Here is a 23,000-nt window from a genome sequence, read left to right on the forward strand (position 1 = left end):
TTAAAGTATTTAGATAATTGTTACTTTTCCCAGGACTGATAGTATTTGGGTCTGACATGTTACCTCTAATGAACAGTGTAGCTAGAACTCAATACTTCATGACAATTCATGCCTGAGACTCCCTCAGATAAAGGAGAGATGAGACACCTTGCGCATGAGAAGAAACAGAACACTGAGGGTGGACTTTTCAGTTACATCCGATGTAGGAGAAAGGAGGCATTGCAGAAAGGAACAGACCTTTCCCAAACAGAAAGCTTCAAAGTGTTAAGGTCAAAATCACAGTATAAGAGCATGTAGCTGGGCATATATTAACACAGTTTCTTCATTTTATAAATTTTGCAAGTAAGAAAACTCACATCTGGCAAGATTATAGCACACAGCCTAACCTGAGATAGAGCAAGGATAAGATTAAGATTGTGATTTGAGCATGAGGATAAAGATCACACCATTCATTGTTCTATTCCCAGAGACTAATCTAGTGCCAGCCACAAAGTAGATGCCTTATGAATACTGGGCAGGAGAGACTTGATTAAATGGATGCATGAATGATATATTTGAAAATTGATTCTCTTATAACAAGCCAGACTTCAGTGTGGTCCATTTTAGTCCTCTGTTATTTGCAATTTCAAAGGGTTTGCTCTACTTGCTATGACTAATATAATTTTTTCTACTGCAGTTAGTATTGCTTCCTCTTTGTTGATGTATTAGCATAAACATCAGAAGGTTACCGGATATGTGTTGTGGCATGACAAAACCTGGGGCTTCCTGGTCAGTGTAGACTTAGCAGCACTAATAGAGAAATCGCTGGTACTCAGATGGCGTGCTGTGTTGGCTGGTTCTCAGTGGGAGTAGCTACCTCTCATATGATTGTGGTAAGCAGGTGGTTGGAGAAGTACCCAGTTGAGCTGCAGAGTCATCCTTTGAGTCTTCCTCTGAAGAACCCATGTTTTCACATCTTTGTCTTGATTGTGTCCTGCTGCTGTTGCTACCATTGCTTACAAGTAAGTGTGGGTGGGCAGGAACATTTACAGTTGGAGAACGGTGGTGTATGCAGCACTAGAGAGCAATACAAAGATGGTCATATTTATGCTTGCAATACATACGTTTAGAAGCAGCCTAAATGTTCATCATCGGGGTGTGGGTAAACGAATGTGATATATCCATGATGCAAACAATGTGCTTCACTGAATATGTTGACACAGAATGCCTTAAGTTATAATGTTGCTGAAAAACATCAAGGAACAGAACAATGTGTGTGCAAGGCAGCTGGGCATTCTGACCCAAGTCCATGTGTGTGTGTACATTGTAAGGGAGAAGGGATACTTGGACATTTCCTAATATAGAGATTCCAGGAAGGGGAGCTGGGAAATGGAAAGATTTGGAGAGGAAGTTGTACTTTTCATACACCATTTTTACTGTTTGAGTATTTCACCAGGTAAGTCTGTGTGTACATATAAACGTCTGTGTGGTATAAAAGAATTAATCTGAAACTTCAAAGCAAACTGTGAGTGGCTTCAGACACAGAAGTTCCTTTTTTTATTTTATTTTTTATTATTATTTTTTGGTCCTGAGGATTGAACTCAGTAAGGCTCCTTATTTGGTCATTTTCAGGACTTTGCTCATCTTTTTCCTAATGTGTTCTTTTCTTTTATCTCTATCTCTATGTATATGTCTCTTTCTCTCTGTTTCTATCTAAATTCTGGGAAGTGAATACAGGGCCTTCTCAGTGAGCTACATCTTGAGCCTTGTTTAAATTTTGAAACTGAGTCTTCCTAAATCTCTAAATTTTTGGATGTGGTGGTACATGCCTATAATTCCACCACTCAGGAGGCTGATGGAGGTGAATACCATGAGTTCAAGACCTTCCTGGATGACATGGTGAGTTCGAAGTCACTGAGCTATGTAACAAGACTTTGTCACAAAACAGACAAACAAACAAACAAACAAACAAACAAACCACACACAAAACCCCCAGAACAGTAAGTTGCTATTTGCCCAGCCTGGGCTCAAATTTGCAATTCTTTTAGGGTTCTAGGATGCTAGGACTACAGGTGTGTGCCACCATGCCCAGCTTCCTGATGCTTCCTAGAGAGGGAGATTTACGTGAGGACAGCTGTCCTTTGATAATGGCTGTAAAATGGTTCTGGTTGACAATGACCTTTCCTTACTGTTAGTTCCCATCCTCTGTCTCTTCTGATGATTACAGAACTACTCCACAACTCTCTCCAGGACAGTGGTCTTCAGGGTGAGGGGCTAGAACCCTCAACTCTGGGAACTGCTACTCGTATAAGGATTATGGCTGCACCCAAATGAGCTGAGCCCCAAACTCCAGAGGCTGAACCTTAGAACTCATATGTGAGCATGGCTTCCTGCTGAATTTGATGCCTTTTATACCTGAGAATCATTGATGTAGTCACTCATCCTTCCGACAGGACAACAGCAGTGACTTTGTCCTCATTCTCTAAAATGTTCCTTGCTGTCTTCCTGAAATGTGCTCCCTTTGTGGTCCTGTGCTCTTTTCCTCTCCAGGGTCTTTGGAAGAGGGGACTGTAGTGGACTTGGGTCAGAATGCCCAGCTGCCTTGCACATACAGCCTGCCCACAACGGGGAGTTTCGTGCCTGTGTGCTGGGGCAGTGGAGCCTGCCCTGCATTCGACTGTTCAAATTTGATACTCAGGACTGATGAAAAGAATGTGACATATATGGTGTCCAGGAGATATACACTAGAGAGACACTTCCACAAAGGAGATGTGTCCCTGACCATAACAAATGTGACTCTGGATGACAGTGGAACCTACTGCTGCCGGGTCAAATTCTCAGGTCCATTTAATGATGGCAAATTCAACATAAAGTTGGTTATCAGGCCAAGTGAGTACACCTTTAAATCCTTCTTTGTGCATAAGATTCTTCTGCAGGTCATAAGAAACACACTGATCTTTTCACCTCTGCCCTACAGTCCTGGGATGGGTCCAGGAGGCCTAATCCATGATGCCCAGTGAGGTGCAATACCCTCCATATGTCTTGAAACTTGACAGGACCCACAGAATAGGAAGAAAGGCCTAGACCAGCAGCTTTTTAGAATTATCTTGAGAGGGTTTTTTTTGTTTGTTTGTTTGTTTTGTTTTCCTCAACAACTATGTATGCTCAGTCACTACCCACAAACCAGAGAAACCAGAATTTCTGGCAGCAAAGCTGAGCATTAGCCTTTGACTAAGTTTAATCCAAGCACAGCCAGGATTGTGAATCGCTTGATGGTATATGTGTGCTGGGAGAGTATGTATTCTTGAATGTTTAAAGAGTTACAGAGCACATACTTTGTTGCCAGACTTGGACGAATTCAAAGCCAACTCTGCCTCTTGTCAGTTATGTGATCATGAGTAAGTTATTTAAATTCTATGACCTCCACTGTAAAATATAATATCTACCACAGGATGCTGAAAGGGTTCATGCTATATATTTAATGCAAAGCTTTTGATATTGCCATATGAATGGGTGTTAGTTCTGTTTATAATTCAGCAGTAAAAACAAAGATTGCTTTTCATTGTTCAGTAGATCTTCAGGGAAGGTGCCCCGAGGTAGGTTTAGAAACTGAAGAGAACTGAACTCCTCATTCATTGTTTCATAATTTTCCGGCTGCCCCTTTGATTCCCTGAAACAAACTCCTTATTCTCAAGGAAGCCTCATGCTTAATGTTGGTTTCTGACATTAGTCAAGTTCACTCCCACTCCGACTGCACAGAGAGGCTGGACTCCAACCCTTCCAAGGACGCTTACCACCGAAGAACGTGGACCAGGTAACTCAAGGGGCATAGGAGGAATTCTTGGTTAGTGTCTGAATTTAGAGGGTTTAGAAGATGAAAAAAGTTGATAGCACAGTTAAGGGTAGAGAAATCAGTTGCCATTGTGTACCTGAAATGATGTTCAAGGTGAGGAAGGGGGGAGACACATCTGTGCTGGGGACAGGGGCTCTTAGGGTTAGGAAAACTATGAAATACAACACATTAGTAGAAACACATTTTCAGCTTCTAAGCCTACCTCTGGGCGCACCTTCCCTGAAGATCTACTAAACACTACCAATGGGGTCCCTGGGTTAGGATTCCAGATTAGCCACAAACTAGCCATGGGACCTGAGCAAGATCTTTCACTTCTCTGGAGCACAGCTTCCTCTTCTGCCTAAAGAGTATGTTTAGAGACGTCTGAATTTCATAACTCAGTGAGAATTTCCATCCCTTTCCATAGAAAATGCATTTTGCCAAATAACACAAAAAATGATGAATTTTGCCATCATTGTATTTTAAAAGACACCACGTTAGACTTCATTTCACTTGAATTTTTGACCTTTAAGAGTTCAATAAGAAATTATTCTTTTACCTTACTAAAATATCAAATAAACTTGATCCAGTGGGACAACTCGTCTAACAGTGCTCATTATTCTGATGAACTCTTGCACTGGTGAGGCTTCCTCAAGAATGTGCCCAGGTCTATGCTCAGGGACTAATGGGCTGGATTAGGCAGGTAGAAGGTTCCTTTTAGGTGAAATACAGCCCATCACTTTCTCAGATTCCAGCCTCAGAAGGAATAGCTGGATTCTTCATGGAATTCATGGAGCACCTGCCCAGCATACACCACAGGAGAAGATAGGACGGAAGGAATCACATTAATTCAGGGAGTTAATCATATAGAATTTCTCCTGAGAATCCTAGTATCTCTGTGACATTTTATAGAGCACCTCCTTCTCTAAAATGAGCTAAAATAGGCAAGTCCGGCCATACAATGTCATCAGTGTCATAATCTAACCTTATCAGATTTGAGCAAGAAACTATAACTAAATGCTCAGCCCAGGCTCTGCTCATAGTATGTGGTCACCGTATCTTAGCTTTGTCATTAATTTTGTAAGTTCATAAAGCAGAATTAGATTATGGTCAAGTGCTCCAGTGACAGCTGTCATAAGCGCAAAGCCCAGTTCTTTCTGGCTTTGCAAAACCAGTTAAGTTGCTCCAGCTTCCTGAACCTCAGGTTTTCATCTGTCCAGTGTGGACAAGTCTAGCACCTATTTCATAAAGTTGTGAAAATTAAACACAGTGATGTATAGAAAGTGCTCAGCGTGGTACATGGTCCATACATTCACTCAAATATTAGTTGCTGGAATTCCAGTCAGTATCTTCACCACTCTAAGGTTTTAGTTCTCTGGCAATTGGTAGCTAACATTTGCTATGTGATTACTGAAGAAATTAAGCATGGTGGGAACAGATGATCACCTACATGGAGGTTCAGGTTGTACCAGATATTACATTATGCCAATGTTTTCTGTTAAAGAAGTTATCAGCTTAGATTCAGAGGGATTTGGGGGGGACGTTTCATCACTGCTTCAGCACCCTTCACTATAGCACCACTGAGTGGGCATCTACTGTATGCCACAGATGTGGACAGATAGTGCCTGGGGAGTTCATTCCCCACAAGACAGGGCATTCCCTTGTTCATGCCTCTATCATGAACAGAGGTCTCCTTCCCTTTAGTTTTTGATTATTACTTAGTTCTTCCTAAAGCAAGAAAGTGGGATCAACTAATATATGAAAGAATACTGGTATAACTATGAGGTTTTTGAGAGTCTGAGAAAACAGTTAAACAAACAAAAGTTAACGTTTTCAAAAAGGAAAATAAAATTAACAGGTAAAAGTAATGCACAATGGATGACTTGTCTGAAATATATAATATATGTTAATCTGGCAAATCAACTCTTATGCAGTTATATATAGCTTATTTTTAATGTGAATGTAGTTATATTTAATACATTGATATAAAATTTAAAAAGTGAATTCCAAGGACAGTTGAATTTCCTTAACCCATACTGAATAGACAACAAATGCATTATCTCTTCTTCCTGAAGCAGGTAGGATGGCTTTCTCAATTTTGTGAAAGCTTCGTGATCATGGTTAAAGTATCTCTCTAAGACTTAATTTCTTCATCTAAAAAATGGGAGAAATAATAGTACCTACCTAACTATTGTCATGAGAATTAAATGCAATTGTGGGAATAGCACTAAGCATGATGTCTCCTGCATCGTAAATGCATATAAATGCACTTGCATACTTTTAGGATTATGTTGTTCCACCCTACAGCTGCCTCCATCCTAGCCACATGGGATTTTCCAGAATACACTGCAATGTCATTGGGTCATTCCACCATCTTGACTGACAGCAAAATCTGTGTGGAGAAAGCTATGATAATGCAACAGTACTCATTTTCCTGATCATTTTCAAAGGCTCAGTTGGGTTTTGAGGAGCACACCTGTACACCCAGCACTCTGCAAGACTGAGCAGAAGAATCCTAAGTTCGAACTCAGCCTGAGAAACTTAGCAAGACCGTGTCACAAATAAGTGCATGAATAAATGAGTGAATAGGCTAGTGACAATCTCAGCGCAAATGCCGAGTTCAATCCTTGGCACATGCGTGCATACATGCATGCATGTGCGTGCACACACACACACACACACACACACAAGCACAGACAAGCACACACACAGAAAAAGTCATAATGACCATTTAGAGCAACAATAGTAATAATTATACAGAAACAGAGGATAAATTTTTAGTTGAAAACTTGCAACTGGTTAAGACTCATGTTTACTTAGAAGTTTCACTATTGGGATTTTATTTTTTGTTTTGTTTGGTACTGGGGATCGAACTCACAACCTTGTGCTTACTAGGCAGGCACTTGAGCTGCTGAGCTAAATCCCTAGCCACTACTGTGATTTTTATATTTAAATTCCTTTCTAGCTAAGAAGAGCAAAGCTATGAGAAACATAATTTCTTTTACTTTTTTCTTAAATAATCTAGACTGAGCCTGCAACTTTATAAAATTTATACCCCAGTCTATTGAACTATACTCCAGTAAACCTTTTATACATCTTTAAAGGTTTAGACTTTAAGGTTTGCACAGGGTGACAGTGACATTTAAGGGGCTTCAAAGTGTGTGACAGCCATCGAGATGAGTTGGCCTGCTTGGTTTCTGGAGGGTTGCAGTCTATGGTAGTGGTTTTAGAATGCAGCGTTCCTGAGATCCAGGCCTGGGTGCATTTTGCTCTCTGCTCTGCCCCCGGTACCCAGTGCAGAGCAGTGCACACTCGATGACTAAACACACAGGCAAAACAGTAAGCAAATGCACACAGGGAAAGCTGCTGAGTGGTGGCCAAGCACTGCACCCCCCTCACAGCTGTGGGCGTGCCCAAGGGAAAGGTGCTCAGGCTATGTAGGTCAGAGTGCGTGTACAAAGCCATGTGGACCTGAGGTAGAGGCCATTTCTGTCACTCACTGAACTGTGCCAACTTGGGAATGTCATGTACTGAAAGCTCAGTTTTGTCACCTATCTAGGGGACCTCCAGTTCCACTTTAAGACAGCTGCACTGAATGATCAATAAGATCCTGCATTCATGAAGACAGTTTGGCATGATGCCTGGTTCCTGCTAAACTGTACCTATGGTATAGTTTTTCTCTGAAGGCAACCAAATACTTTATCTTCCTCCTACTGAATAAATTCTAACCTTTTTCAAGAAAATTATTTCATTTTCTTTCAAAATATGGTTAGACTATCAGGGCTGAGTTTATCATTTTACTGGATTATTGCAGAGCTCTTGGGGACACCAATGACAAAATAAAATATGTTTTATCGTAAATCCTGCTGGAAGAAGTATCTCATAAAATAGAGGTAGGAGGGCTCATTATCTTGGAGAAAAATAGTCATCTTGAAGTTGATTCTAAACATTCAGTGAATTTTGATCTTTCAGTTATTGTGAAGAGTATGGAGACTTAATTTTAAATAGAATTATAGACATCCTTAAGTGTTTACTTGACTAAGACCTTTAAAAAAATTCTTAACTATTGTCTATTTTCCTCTGTGTGCATGTGTGTATGTGCGTGTGTCAGAGACACAGACCTCGGGGATGCACCATGAGAAAAATCAAACAGTAAGTAACCATTTACGTGTCCTAACATCATGCTCAACAGAGAGGGAAGGACGTGTGGTGGTAGATTTCCTTCATGCCTACCCTTTCCTTGGGGAGAAAGCCCTGACTCCTTCCTTGCCTTCAGATTCGCGGGCTGCAGTGTCATGACCACAGTTCTGCCACAGGCCGAGGTGGGGAGCCAAGGAGGGTGTGAGTGCAGAGCCTGGCACACGTTGCAAAACCAAAATGCAGTGTTGTCATCTGGCTCCTCTTCTCACATCTCATGTCCAGCACAGCGGGGGCCCACTCAAAGACTCCTTGGTCTTCTTCCACTAGGGGTTTCTCCTCTTGTTTCCTTGGTGATCCTGATGAGAAATGTATCAATTTATCTACTTACAATGACTAGATACCAATAGGGATGTTCAAATCCAAACTCTATGCATTTAATTATGAAGTATCCTTCATTTTACCACAAAGGTAGTATTCCTCAATTTCTGAGAGCAAAAGAAAACCTACAGGGTTGCAGCCATGACTGAAATTCCTTGAGGTGCTATTTTAGGAGTCTGCACTCTGTCGTGCATGTCTCCTCCTCATGTGTTCACGACAGGTGCTCAGCATCGGATGACCCAGGGCAGCCTGGGAAGTGACCTCCATGTGCCTGCCAAGTCTGAGGCACAAGGATGCCTAGTGTTCAGCCCTTGCATCACCGCAGGAGTAATGCAGTGCAAGTGCATAGTGCAAGTGTGTATCAGATAATTGGAAAATTTAACTTCCTTGACATTTTGGTTTTAAAAGTGTTTGCAATGATTGTTTTTAAGAGAATGAAATTCTAGAAAGCTTTTTATGTAACATTCAGGTATCAAGAATTATATTAATTAGAAAAATGACAATATTCGCCTGCACTGAGTGAGCACATATCCTGTATCACTCCCAGTGCTATGAACTTTAGATTTTCTGTGACATCATTTCCGAAAAACTCTACTACATCCCTGAACTCCTGGCATTGATGGGGGACTTGAACCCTGGGTTATCTGGATGCAAAACTCTGGCCCTTAAATCAATTTTCATAGAAAAGCATGATTATAGGCAGGACTTTGCCACCAGACAGGCCTCCCTTCCCATCAACAGATGAATGGATAAAGAAAACGTGGTCTATGTGCAGAGTGGGGACTGCTCAGCCAGAAAGAATACATTTGAGTCATTTGCAGGAAAATGGATGGAGCATGACAGCATAAGACTGAATGAAATAAGGTGAATAAAGAAGGTGAAATATCACATGGTTGCTCTAATTTGAGAGCTCCAAAATACAAATAATTAAAGAGCAAAATTAAAGAGAGATTGTGGGAAAGAATAGAACAGGGGTTCACTGCATGACCTCAACTGTAGACCACTCTGCAATACCCTGAGGAGCACAAGGTATTAAATGAATGAGACTCCAGGCTACATCTATTCTAAGGAGATGTGTGTGGGGAGAAGCCCTGGTACCAACAGCTCACTCTACACACACAGCACAAATGGAAGGATTTTATATCTTTGTTAACTCCCAATATTAAGCTAACCCGTGTCTATGGTGGTTTGAGTCTTGTTTAGAAGGAAAAGACTGAGGGTTTTAGGCCCATGCCTGTGAGGCTGACATGGTAGGTCCTGGTCACACACTGTAAGGCTGGCTGTGTACACTGCTGGTTTTCCTGATCATCCACAGCTTCAATTCTGTGTTTCCACAGCAAATGTTCACACTGGTTAAGGAGTTCCAAGCTTCTGGAGCCACCACCAGAATGAGTGTCTACATCACAACAGGAGTCAGCGCTATCGTGGCCCTCATGTTTATTTTGGGTGCTTTAACTCTCCTGTGTAAGTCATTGGATGTTTTTGTCTCTTCCTCTGGGACTGTCCCTATAGGAACCAATGCAATCCTAGATCAAAATATCTCTTTATAATCATTCCTAAAGCTCATTAACTGAATATATATTTGTCCCTATAAACCCTCACTAATAATAACCAATAATCAGTGATTCCCCGTGTCAGATCTGCTGGGCACTGCACTTTCTGCATTTGTTTTACTGCCATCACCATCTTAAAGGACAGGTAGTATTACTATCCCCACATCATGGTAGAGGAAAGTGAAGCTTAGAGACAGCAGGACACTTTCCCAGGGTTTCAGAGTCAACGAATGGTAAAACTGACACTGAAATCTAGGCATATGGATTCCAGTACCCGTCTCCATCCATATCATTAGTTAAGAAAACTCACTTTTCAAATCTACAAATATGCCTAGGTTTGATAGGAAACACATTCCATGAAAACAACCCTCTGATGTGACTATGGATTCTGACAGAGTCATAACATTTTACCCCTTACCACAATGCTTGGCATACATAGTTTTTACTGATAGTTTTATTTAAAAAACCTTAAAATATAATTACTTAATGATTAATTATTTAAAGTATAATTGATATGATATATATACATATATATATATATATATATATCATATTGGCAGTGTATTCACATTTAATGGTCATACTGGGAAACCACCATTTTATTCAAGATCCAAACATTTGTCCTTTTTTTAATGTTGAAGAGAATAAAACCAAATGAGATAAAACAGACTAGATTCAATCAAAGCAAAACAATGAACATGGTACATGACTCTAAACAAAATACAAGGAAATCAATAATGGCTACCATAATGCCTCTTATCTTCAAAAGAACTGTCCATACCATCAGGCATAATAAAATTGAACAATAAAGTACAGAACTAAGCCAATAAAAATAAAACAATGGAAGTAGTGCAGAACTTCAAAACAATATAACAGTAAAACCACAGTGGGACCACAATGTATCTTGTTATCTTTGAAGTAGTTTCCTATACCCTCAGACATGACACAATCAAAGAAAACAAAAAAGAATAAAATCAGTCAAAATAAAAAATAAATGTAATACAGGGCTTCAAAACAATATAATAGGAAATCAATAATGGGTACCATAATATATTTTGCTATCTTTGAAATAGCTGTCCATGCCATCAAATATAATAAAATTAGATGAACTGAAACACAATAAAACCAAACTAAAAAGAACAATGAAAACAACATGGGTTTCAAATCACGATAATAGATTAACAATGGCCACTGCCTTCCCTTTTTAGACACTTCCTCCACATTCACCTTCTCAGGATGTATTGTGAATTTTGGATCCCACTAACTCCTTTAGCTTTTATACTAAGGAGAGATCACAATATTCACAATATTCATGAGCATGATCTAAGTTGTATCCATCTACCCACAAGAGCCTCAAGGTTCTCTTTCTTTAGAGTTGAGTAGTTTTCCATTGTGTAACAGTGCCATGTCTTTCTTACCCAGTCTGCATCTGATGGGCATGATACTCCCACTTCTTTCTGGTGCCCTGCCATGTAGAGCATTGTTTTCTCTCTTTTGACTTTCAGTCTATGAATCTCCTTTCAGGTTAAATGTGTTTCTTGTATATAGCATATTGATGGACCCTGTCTCCTGATCCCATCTGCCCATGTTTCTTTTTATTGGTGAATTGAGACCATCTTTATTAGTGATTATGACCAACATGCTCTGCCTCATCTCTGTTATCTATTTTCCTGCTGTTGGTTGCTTACTTTTCCCCTCCATTCCATTGTTTGCCCTATTCTGTGATCCTACTCTGCTGCTGGGCCTGGAACCATGATCTTTTTTTTTTTTTTAATCTCTCTCTAGAATTTCATTCAGTATACTTTATAGGGTGAGTTTGGTGGTCATGAATTCCTTCATTTGTTCTTTGTCATGGAATTACCTTGTTTTTACATTTTTTGGGGGGTACAGGGATCAAACTCATGACCCAGTGCTTGCCAGACAGGTGCTTATGCCATTGAGCTAAATCCCTGGCTCTCCATTAATTTTGAAAGATAGTTTTTCAAGGGACATAAATCTGGGTTGGAAGTTGTTTTCTTTAAGAACTTTACTCTTTCTGTGGGCTTCAATTCTCACTTTATTTTCTTCCTGTCTCCTTCCTCCTTCTTGTCCTCCCCATGAGGTAATATTCAAACATCTGCACTGTTTCTGTCAGAGAGGCTGTTTACCCTGATGCTTACTGTTTTGCCATCTTTCCTGAAACCTCCAAGATCCAAACATTTGCAACAACCTAGAAGTCTCACATCCTCTTATAATGGTGGTATATTCTTTTTTCTTGAGGGAAAAGGTCAAGGCCTTAGAGTTAAATATATGTTTCCTATAACAACTTGCTTAATATATAGACATGATGTAGTGTGCCTAAACATCCTGCATTTACCAGGATCAAAGGGTGTTCCTAAGATACAGGACTACCAATGGCAAAGCTGGACAGTCTGGGAGAACTCGGAGTAGGTGACTCATTCCAATTGCTGCCTGAAGTTCCCAGTACTTTCAGCAGGTTAACTCCACACAATATCCCTAAGTGGTAGATAGGAATATCATTCTAATGGAGAACAAGGATGCTGAAAGCTTAGATACCTTGGCCACATTTGCACACTTAACTGATGGGTATAGGAATTGAAAAAGGAAACACCCCTCTCCTGCTCATTATCTTTTCTGTCATTATTGTAAAGTGGACTGATCACAGTGAGAATTGATCCCATCCATAGTCACCTGCTACCTAGCGATAGAAGTAAAGTTTGGGAAATGACCACACGAAAGTAGGATATAAAGGTTATTAAGGGGCAGTGATAAAACTGACTACATTTTTGAGTTCAAAAGTTAGAGACTATTATAGTTTATTTTAGTCAAGAATGGGGAAATTTGACATTTTATTAATGTACATATACAGGAATCCTCCTTATCCACAGGTTCCAAGCAAGATGGCACATTTTAATTCCTGACTTCACAGCCACAAACTGATTCAATAATGGCCAACAATTCTGTCCTATACTCAGTCTCTGAGATGTCCATCCAGATCTCATTGGTACTCAAACCTTCTTCCCGCCTCTCCTGACTGATGACACAGAAAAGCCTCTTGGCTTTGGCAAGGGCTCAACCCCCTTCAATCCTTTCATCTGAACCATCTTCCTCTTCTTTTGCATTGTGGCTGTTTTCATTAATCCACAAGTTCCTCTCCAGTGGCCCCCATTTCTCAGCTGTTGTTACTGCTCTTCTTCTCTGCACCATGACTGTCCATCACCTTGCTTTTATTCTTGAAACACCATCACCATTTGAATAGTTTTGGTCAGACTCACCGAGGCCCTGTGTTTGGCTGACTCTCTCTGAGGTTGTCTTCTCTGCAGCTGATCTTTCTTCTACTACTTCAAGAGCCCTTGCTTCCCCATCCTAGGAAGTCTTGGCTTCTGAAACACCATTGTCCTACTTGACTGGCGACCCCTTTTCAGCTATGTGGCTGTTTCCTTTTTTGCCTGACCTTTAGATGTTGAGATTCCTTGGCTCTTAACTCTCTAAATTGTGGCAGATGCTTTCATGGGCTTTAATGTCATCTTTAATTTAGTTCTCCAGCACTTTAAGTATTGATGATATTTGTCTGACTTTCCAGATGGCAGGTCTCCTTTGAAGTTTAACACATTTAACAAGTTGAAAACTAAGCTCCCACAGCCACATTCCACCTTCCTACAGCTCAACCTTTCTCTCATGTCTTCATGATTTCACCACTGTCTACCTGGCCGCCCAAGTAAGAAATGCAGAAGTCATCTTTGAATCTTCTCTTTCCTTCCTTTTAATTCACAGTCTGACTTTAATTCCTGTAATCTTTCTCTAAAAGCTATCTAAAATCTAGCCAAGAATGTGTAAGCCAGGCATGTAAACTCAGCTTTCAGGAGGCTAAAACAGGAGGATCACTGTAAGTCTGAGGCCAGCCTGAGTTACATGGTGAGGTCAAGGGCAACCTGAATTATACAACCAAACCTTGTCTCAAGACAAATGAAATAAATCTGAAATCCCTTCATTATTTTGCATCTCTCTCCAAGGAACTGTCATCCTTATTTGTCTCATTTATTTATTCCTGTTTCTAACCTGCACCCCATTTAACAGTCTAAGTTTAATTAAGAATTAAGTCAGATCATACTTCTGTCCTTCAGTTTCCTGCAGGTCTTAGTATAAAATCCAAACTCTTCATTATGGCTGAGAAGTCCTGTAGCACTGTGGTCTTCAAGTTTTTAGCACCAGGGACCAGTAAATTGTCATGGAGGACAATTTTTCCATGGTTGGGGGACCTCAAAGTTGGTTTTGAGATCATTCAAGAATTTATTGAATGCTTCATTTCTATGATTATTATCTGATAATACATGGGGAGGTAAGTATACCACTCATTGTAATGCCCAGAAGGTTGGAGTTCCAAGCTTGATTTTCTGCCCCTACGTAGTCCCATGAGGTGGAAATGCATAATGTGACAGCTGTGTGTTGCTCATCTCCAGTCTGCTCCACTGTCTTACTTTGGTTGCTGTCACTATAGAAAACCCTGCTCTACATATGTTAGAAATAGGGGTAGGATTTTCAATGTTTTGTGATAAGTTCAGGATATTACAATGTCAATTTAATCTAGAATGCATGGAGAACTGAAGTTATCGCCAACTTAAATTTGTTACTTTATTTGGTTTTGGGGTTGGTTTTCTTTTTTTTGAATTAAAGTTCTCACTATGTAGCATAAGATGGCCTTGAACTCATTTATGTAGCCCAGACTGCCTTGAACTCACAGTGATTCCCCTGCCTCAGCCTCCCCAGTGCTGGGATTACAGGTGTGTGCCACTATGCCAGGGTCAAACATATTTTTAAGGACACCGTCAGTTGCAAAGTCAAGCAACTGAACCTCTTCTAGCACAGACAAAGTCAACTGACCTGACTTAATTCACTCATGGGTCGCATATCTGTTATTTCTCAAATTTGAGCTATTTTGTATTTGGGAAGTAATACTTAAACTCCTTTGAAAGCCGAGATAAGTGAACATACAGCAGCTGGCAGAAAGAAGCTCCTGACTCAATCTCTTTCAAAATATCTGTTCATATTTGAAAAGTGTCAAAAATTCTGACATTCACAAGATGCTCCTAGAGTTCAGTTTAGCTCTGAATGCATCCACTTTCCCTGCTGACCTTAACATAGTTATCATTCTCCCCTGAAGTGACAGACTGAGTTCACTGAGCAAACTGAATACACCTCATAAGTAAGCAATTTTTGTGACTCATTATGTGTCACTGAATTGTTCTGCCAATGGGTGCTGATTTTTAAAAAATACCTCTGGAATAATTTTATAATTCAAAAGCTCTGGCCAGTGATCTACATTTATAAAGCAATCTCAGTCCTGTGCGTAAGAGAAGATGTGTGAGCTAAGGCAAGGAAGGGGTAAAGGTAAAGATTTCCATTTCCATAAAAAGAAAAAATAAAAACAGCACGAAAACATTCTTTTCTGTGTTATTCAAAATCTAGTTGCCTGCAGATCTGCTATATTCTTATTGCTATCTATGATAATAATTTTCCTTGGCTGTTGGTCATGCTTGTTACATTTGACTTCCTTGAAGGAAAACCAAGAATCTTTGGATTTGATATGCTGTATTCCTGCTTGAATATGAAATATAGCTACCATATACCTGCCTACAAATGTCTATCACCAGCCTAGTCAAGGAATGTACTAGGCCCCTGAGATAAAACATGTTACAGAGTTTACTTACTAAATAATGCTTATGAAAACACACCTCCCTCTCTCTTACTCTCCCTCTCCCCACTTTTGTAGCACTGGAGACATATTTTATTTTGTTAAACTGCCCGTATTGGTCTCCAACCTCTACCTCTTAGCCTCTCCAGTGCTCACATTACAAGAATGCAACACCTTGTCCAGGACTTTTTTCTTTTCTTTCATAAAAATCTCCCTCATTAAAATGTAAGCTTCATAAAGCTAGGTCTTTTTTTATTTTAATGAGAAAAAATAAAAAATGGAAAAAATCAAGAAGCAAACAAATCTGGAAAACAACAACAAAAACAAAATGACAAAGAACAAAAACAAAAACAATACTATTTAGGTTTTTAAAACAAGATGATAAGAATTTAACAATGGTTTTATACTGCATCTTGTTATCTTCAAAATAGTTACTCAAAGTAACCAGATACAAGTTTAAAAGAAAACAAATTGAACAACACATTGGATTTCAAAAACAAGACTGAAGGAAATCCCATCCCCCACGGTTACCACAACACACACTGCCTTCCTCCAAATAGGTGCCCCGCCCACCAAGTCAATCAAACAATACAACCATGGAGCTTTCCTTTCAGCTCAGTTGCTGTCATTGCACCCTGAGTTGCTCTGAATCAGCCAGTGGCTTGGGATGGGGATTCTCTTCTGGTTTCCCATCCTGTGCACCAGCTGGCTTACTGATCCCTATGGTGGAGCTTGGCTCACGGGATGGCTGAAATTAGGTCTTATAGTTCATCTTTGTGTCCCCCGGTGGCAAGCTGTCAGCCACAGGAAGGAAATGTGTACCATAGTATTTATCAAGTAAGGACAATGTATCTTAGTTTCTTATATGCACTGTGCATGAGATGCACATTGAGAGTTTCCTTTATTTCATTTTAGTACTACGTTATTGTAAAACAAAAACAAAAACCATTTTGCTTCAGTGAGCCTATTTTAGTTCTTGTTTATCTGTAAAAGTACTTTGAGTAACATTTTTCTCCTTTTACGTAGGGTACTTCCACAGGAAAAAGAACTCACAGAATGCAAGGTGAGAATTACAGGATTGGGGAGAAGGGTATCTTGGAGGCCTGTGTTCTAATCAGCCTTTGATGTTTGCTCAGGGAATCTCTGACCTGGGTTTTAGGAGCTAAACTCACACTTCTTTTATGCCCTAGGCCATTGGTGGAGAACTGATGGCACACGTGCCACAGTGGGCTCTTTGTATCACTAAAAACTCTAAAATGCTCACCATCTAAAAGAGGCGCCTATCTCTTAGTTACTTTGATCCTTGCTGGGACCATCTACTGCAACTTAAATGGAGAGAGGTCTAACTTATGTTTTCAATTTTCACAAGTCTTTTCCAGGCTCTAACACAGGAAGCAGGTGGTAGAAGACTCTGGTGAAGAAGAGCTGCTCATATCATGCACCAGGGAACATTACACACTAGGGACCCCTCTTTTGTAACCTACAACACGCTCATCTCTGACTCTCTCATGATCGTTCCAAAAGCCCCACCTCGAACACATGTTAAAGGGGGATGTTCTAGATTTGAGCTGTGACAGCCTAATTCTGAAATGAAAATTCAGCATGTTGCTTCTTGAGTTCTTAAGTTATAGAGTTTATATCCCCATTAATGATAAATACTTTTTATCACTATAGTAATACTTTCAGGGAAGCAAATCTCTACTTTCCAGCGTTTGGGGTGGACACTGGGTTACCAAAGTTAACAAGAAAACCAGGATCTATTCTCAGAATCCTTATAGCCAAAATCAGACAGTTTTATCTCTAATTGAATATTAGGATCATCTGAGCACTTATGTGCAATATGAAAGATTAACTCCAGGGCAACTGAATCAGAATCTTGGGTTGCAATCTGAGCAAATAGTTTATTAAAAACTCTCCAGGATTTGCTGACAGGAGAACATCTACACCATTCGTGTGTGTGTGTGTGTGTGTGTGTGTGTGTGTGTGTGTGTGTGTGTGTGTCTGTGTCTGTCTGTGTGTGTGTGTGTGTGTGTGTGTGTGTGTGTATTTGTGTGATGCTGGGGATTGACCTGGGGGCTTCACATGTGCTAGGCAAGTGATTTGCCACTAAGCTACATCTCCAGCATTTTAATTTTGTTTGGAGACAGAGTCTTGCTAAGTTGCCCGGGGAAGCTTTCAACTTGTGATCCTCTTGCCTCAGCTTTCTGAGCAGCTGGGATAATGAGATGCAGTACAGAGGCTCACTCTGGAGGTGACTGTAACAGTGAACCAGGGCTGAGAAATCCAGGTCTGTTATAGGTCTTTGTCTTGATGTCCATGCCTGACTCTACATATACATGCCTTTCAAATAAGCAGAGCTTTAGAATCACTATATTTTAAATTTTTCTGACCTTTGATACAGGAGAATGCAATATATTTTGGAAAAAAATGCTACTGAATCCTAAAATGATATAAATCATTTTAGATAAGTAAAATATGGTATATTAGCTTGCTATGGTGGCACATGCCTATGATTCCAGCACTCTGGAGGCTGAGGCAGAAGCATTGTCACAAGTCAAAAGTCAGCCTGGGCTATATAATGAGTTTAAGTGCAGCCTGCATTGCATAGCAAAACCCTGTCTCAAACAAACAAATGTCATATTACAAACACAAAATAATGTGCAGTAATAAAGTGAGGTCAGATAAAATATTGAATTGTAGGATCAATATTCTTCATTAGACTTGAAACATGAAAATATGATGCTATTGACAGGTAACACTGATAGGCACTCATTAATCTGTTATTTGTAAAATTATGTAGTTTATATTCATTTCTGTCTGTAAATTGTTAACTCTATGCAATTAGGAACTGACAACAGTATCCCAAGCATAGTCCCAGGCACCTATTAATAATATATATAAATCTATATTTATGTACACATATACAAAGAGCGAGAGAGAGAGAGAGAGAGAGAGAGAGAGAGAGAGAGAGAAAGATAGAGAGAGAGAGAGAGAGAGAGAGAGAAAGATAGAGAGAGAGAGAGAGAGAGAGAGAGAGAGAGAGAGAGAGAGATCTGATCCCTAGGCCTTACACCTGATAGGCAAGTGCTCTACCACAGCAACAGCCCCAGCTGTATTTAGATTTTGTTTTTTTGGTTTCCAGACAGGCTCCCATTAAGTTGCCTAGGCTGGGCTCCAACTTTTGATCTCACTGCCTCAGCCTCTCAAGTAGCTGCAATTACAGGCATGTGCCATCAGCCTGGGAGCAACCAATATAATTAAATGAATGAATGATATTTCTCACAGTAGCTCTGTGAGGCAGGGCTCTAATTATTCCCATTTTATAAATGAGGATGCAGAGACACAAAGTTTAATAAATACAGTACAGGTGGGATTTTTGTGTTCTGTTCACTGCTGTTATCTGCAGGTATATAAAATCATGTGTAACACACTAAACATTTCTTGAATGAAAATAGAAAACAACACAATTTACCCAAGCCACAGGATACAGTAAGACAATATTCAAACTCAAGCCTGATTAAATCTATAACATTTGTTTCTTTTTCTTTTCCTTTGTGAAATTGTTGAAGGCCGTGAAAGAACTGCAGTGACATGAGCAGAACCACAACAGTACGAGAGCCAGTAGACCCCTTCACCTAAACTCCTCACTGGGAATGGCATCCTGGCTTTATCTGTTTCTCTATATGGACCACAGTTTTTTCTGAACCATTTGTAAGGAAGTTACAGAATCCTGACACTTCACCTCAACTCTTCAGCCTGTGTTTTCTGAGGAAAAAAATGCACTTTTTATACCTAAGAAAGTTGAGATTAGCTCCAATTTTCTTAGCTCTTTGCCAAATTATCCCCCCCCCCTTGGTATCCCACTGAGGATCGTGCTCTGCCTTTGCTTGCAGCCTGTTCAGATAAACCTGTTCTTCTAGCCTATTCCACAGGTGTGTCATTGGGAAATGCCTAAGTCATCTGCGGCATGTTGTTTTCACAGCCTCATCACTCTGGCCAGCCGTCTTCCCTCGGGACTCACAAACGCAGCAGCAAAAGGGATTCACTCACAGGAGAACATCTACACCATTGAAGAGAATGTCTACACCACAGAGAACGTCTACACCACGGAGGAAAACGTCTACGAAGTGGAGGACTCCAGGGACCACTCCTGCTCTGTCAGCAGCAGGCAGCCAGAGTGATGACCTCTGGCTCTTCCATGCTGTTGGTTTCAGTCCCTTCACTGTTCACCTTGGTACTGTCCTTTTCAAAACAGATATGTGACTGGTTTTGCAGGTTCTCCCCACAGCCTCCTAAAAGGATATCTCTGTTTTCAGAAGATAACAAGCTCACATGGGGATTCAGCGGTGACCCATGCTGAATGTAGGCATAGGATAACCACTGTTTTCCAGCCTCCATGGCTGCCCAACCCAGAGACTGCTAACTGTGTACCTTAGAGCTCAAAAATGCTTTTACACGATTAAGAAGCCTTTGTTTCATCAGGGTTTGAACCTAAGGTCCTGCTCTTAAACACATTTTAGAAAATTTTATTTTGAGACAGATTGTTGCTAATTCACTAAATTGCCCAGGCTGGGCTCACACTGATGATACTTCTGCCTCAGTCTCCCTGAGTGTTGGTATCAAAGGCATATACCAGATATCTGACTAGGAATTCTTGCTTTGAAGTCTCTGGACCTCCAAAGAAGTTAGGCACATGATGCATCTATACAGCTCCTGGAAATAAGAAAATTTGTGTGTCGAGATCTATGCATGCTTTTCTGGGGGCGAGGGCATAAAAATCCTAAAGGGACTACTGATTTTCATAAGGTCTCTGATCCTTAAAGAGTTAAGCAGGACCACATTAGTACTCTGTGATCTTAAACTCCCTTCTGAGTCTCAAAGCTCTTGCCTATTTGAATGCTGTCTCCCAGTGTGAGCACCTCTGTGTAGCTCTTTTCCACCTCCATTAAGAAGCATGTTCAGTCTGTGGTGTGGACAGAGCTCCTGGGGCCAGGGAAGTGTCCCTTATGTTTGTGGCTAAGTTGTGTTGTCCTCATGGGGAAGTAGCTCCTCTCCTCGCCCCCCACCTCTTGTTCTTTACACTTGTCTTCCTCTTTTTAGGTTTTTTTCTTTCCTTTTGTGTCAAAATAGTGTTTTTCACAAAAGACTCAACCAGTCACTGGGTACACATTTTTCTGATGGGAAGCGGGCAGAGGCCCTAAGATCTCTGTACTGTCAATATCATTGCCTAGAAGGAAGATAGCGGTCCCTATGTGTAAGTCTGAAGATGACAGAACTAGGTTTGTGTGCTTTTTGCTCATCCTCCAGTGCTGGCCTGGTTCTCCCACACAGCAGAAACAGACTAATTCTCTTCAGAATGAAGACTTAAGTAAACAGGTTAGATTCCCCACAAGACCTTTCCATGGAAGAGCTCAAGAAGAGCCCAACTCTTCACAAGTGCCCACTTCCGGTCTTACTCAGCCACAGTGGTCTTGGTCTCCAACATCGCTTCCTTCTTGAGGTCCCTGGCAGGCTGGGACTCTTTTGCCTGGTCCCCTTGTTCTGAGACCTCCTTTGCTCATTAACAATGAATCAGCCCTGTGGCCCTGTTGCTGCCTGCCAATTGCACCTCTCCACAGGAGGGCTGCATTGCTCCAGAGTTGCTCTCCAGAGGTCCTCAGGGATGAGCCTCCTGCTTGTTTCTAGCCCCCTGCCCGTGTATGAATTTCGATGTGTGGGCTGCTCACTGGCTTTCTTGAGAAAGCTATGTAAGGGAGACCATTTTATAAAGTCACCCATTGGGGACCTGGCCAAGATCTCTAGCTGCTTGTATGAGAGGTACAGTGAAAGGGGGAAATAAGACAGAGACAATAGGGGAATAATGGTACAATTCAAAAAGCTAAGTGGTGCAGGGCACGGTGTCATATGCTGTAATCCCAGCACTTGGGAGGCTGAGGCAGGAGAAGTTTGAGGTTAGCTTGGACTGTACAGCTAGCCTGAACTACTGTCATTGACAACATCCTATCTGAAAAACTTAAAAAATTAAATAAAAAGAACTAAGTGGTTTTATTTAGTTTACTTTTTTGCTAATTTGAAAAATACTTTTTAAGTGGTTCCCGTGTGTTGGGCTCCTTGGTGATGGGGCCATGGGTGCCTCCCTGGCCCCATGGAATGTCTAGGTGATCTGACTTTCCATGCGGAATGCAGTTCATGCCCATTCATCCATTCAGTGAAGATTCATTAACCACTTCTTTATGCCACACACTGTGTCTTAAGACTGCAGCCTCTCGGTGAACGAAAGTTAAGACTCCCTGCTCTCAAGGATAATATACTACTTGTCAGAGGAAAATACTACCTTAAATCAAAAGGCAAAAGTTACAGGATTGTATATATAACCAGAGAGGGATTTTTACTTTAAAAATGTGTAATGGATGGGCATACTGATGCACACCTATAATCCTCGCACTCAGGAGGCTGAGGCAAGAGGATCTCTACAAATTTCAAGCCAACTGGGCTACATAGTGACTTTCAGTGCCAGCCTGAGCTCTACAGCATGACTGTCTCAAAAACACAAAATGAAACCAAACCAAAACATCCCAAAATAACATGGTTCCAGCATGGAGACCAAAGTTTGAGGTAGGCCTTCCCTTTCTTCCTTTAGCATGCTTCTGTGAGTTTGCACTATTTTTTTCCATTTCCTTTTGCAATAAACAGTTAAATTTAAGCATGGTATCAGTGTTTCCCTATCTTTTCTCTACCCCATAAGAGAAAGTGAAGACTTGGAGAGGTCATGGTCAAAGTCAAGGCTAGCGACAGATTGTAGCATTATGTCAAGACTGGAACTTGGTTTTCAAGATAGGATTCACTGTACATTACACACTTGGAATGGAGAAGGTGGCATAGAATGGGGACAGGAGAAATTCCTACAAAGAGCCTACAAACTTGGAAGTTGTAATTTAAAGAATTCAAAATAGCTAGGCATGTTGGGGAACACCTGTAATCTCAGCACTAAGGAGGCTGAGGCAGGTGAATTGATGCAACTTTGAGGCCAAGCTAGGCTACACAGACAGAATGACAGCATCACTGGTCAGTCATGGAATATGGAACTGGAAAGATTTGAATCTTTCTTAAATCCCAATGTAATTTTCTAAAAGCACTCACTTTTAAGAAACAAAGCACATGTATAATCCCAGCACTTGGGAGGCTGAGGCAGGAAGAACACTGTGAGTTCAAAAAGCCAACCTGAGTTTGGTGGATTCAGTGGCCAGCCTGAGCTACATAAGGAGACCCTGATTTTAAATAATAATAGTAGTAATAAAATAGTAGTAAAAATAGTAGTAATAACAATAACAAAAACAACAAATTTCAACTCTCCCTTTCCAAAACCATAAGCTCAATAACCCTATGTTTTTATAAGTTAACCTGTTTGTGTGAATATGTAAGTATT

The 23,000-nt window shown here is 40.6% G+C and overlaps 1 protein-coding gene across 2 annotated transcripts; it reads left to right on the forward strand.

Moving 5' to 3' along the window:
• The first annotated feature begins 779 nt into the window (after positions 1–779).
• On the forward strand, positions 780–22,277 carry LOC100730376 (hepatitis A virus cellular receptor 2 homolog). 2 transcript variants are annotated; one of them, XM_063230700.1, is made up of 7 exons: positions 780–1,001; positions 2,530–2,868; positions 3,710–3,793; positions 7,923–7,963; positions 9,667–9,793; positions 16,601–16,637; positions 19,557–22,277. In XM_063230700.1, exons 1-7 carry the CDS (start codon positions 944–946, stop codon positions 19,753–19,755), a joined length of 885 nt encoding a protein of 294 aa, XP_063086770.1. In that variant the 5' UTR covers positions 780–943; the 3' UTR covers positions 19,756–22,277. The 2 variants fall into 2 exon arrangements, with proteins under 2 accessions (XP_063086770.1, XP_023422273.2); XM_023566505.2 differs by lacking the exon at positions 3,710–3,793.
• The last annotated feature ends 723 nt before the right edge of the window (positions 22,278–23,000 follow it).

Source organism: Cavia porcellus, unplaced genomic scaffold (assembly GCF_034190915.1).
Source record: "Cavia porcellus strain 051 isolate PalLab524CR breed Dunkin Hartley unplaced genomic scaffold, mCavPor4.1 scaffold_19, whole genome shotgun sequence".
Lineage (NCBI taxonomy): Eukaryota > Metazoa > Chordata > Mammalia > Rodentia > Caviidae > Cavia > Cavia porcellus.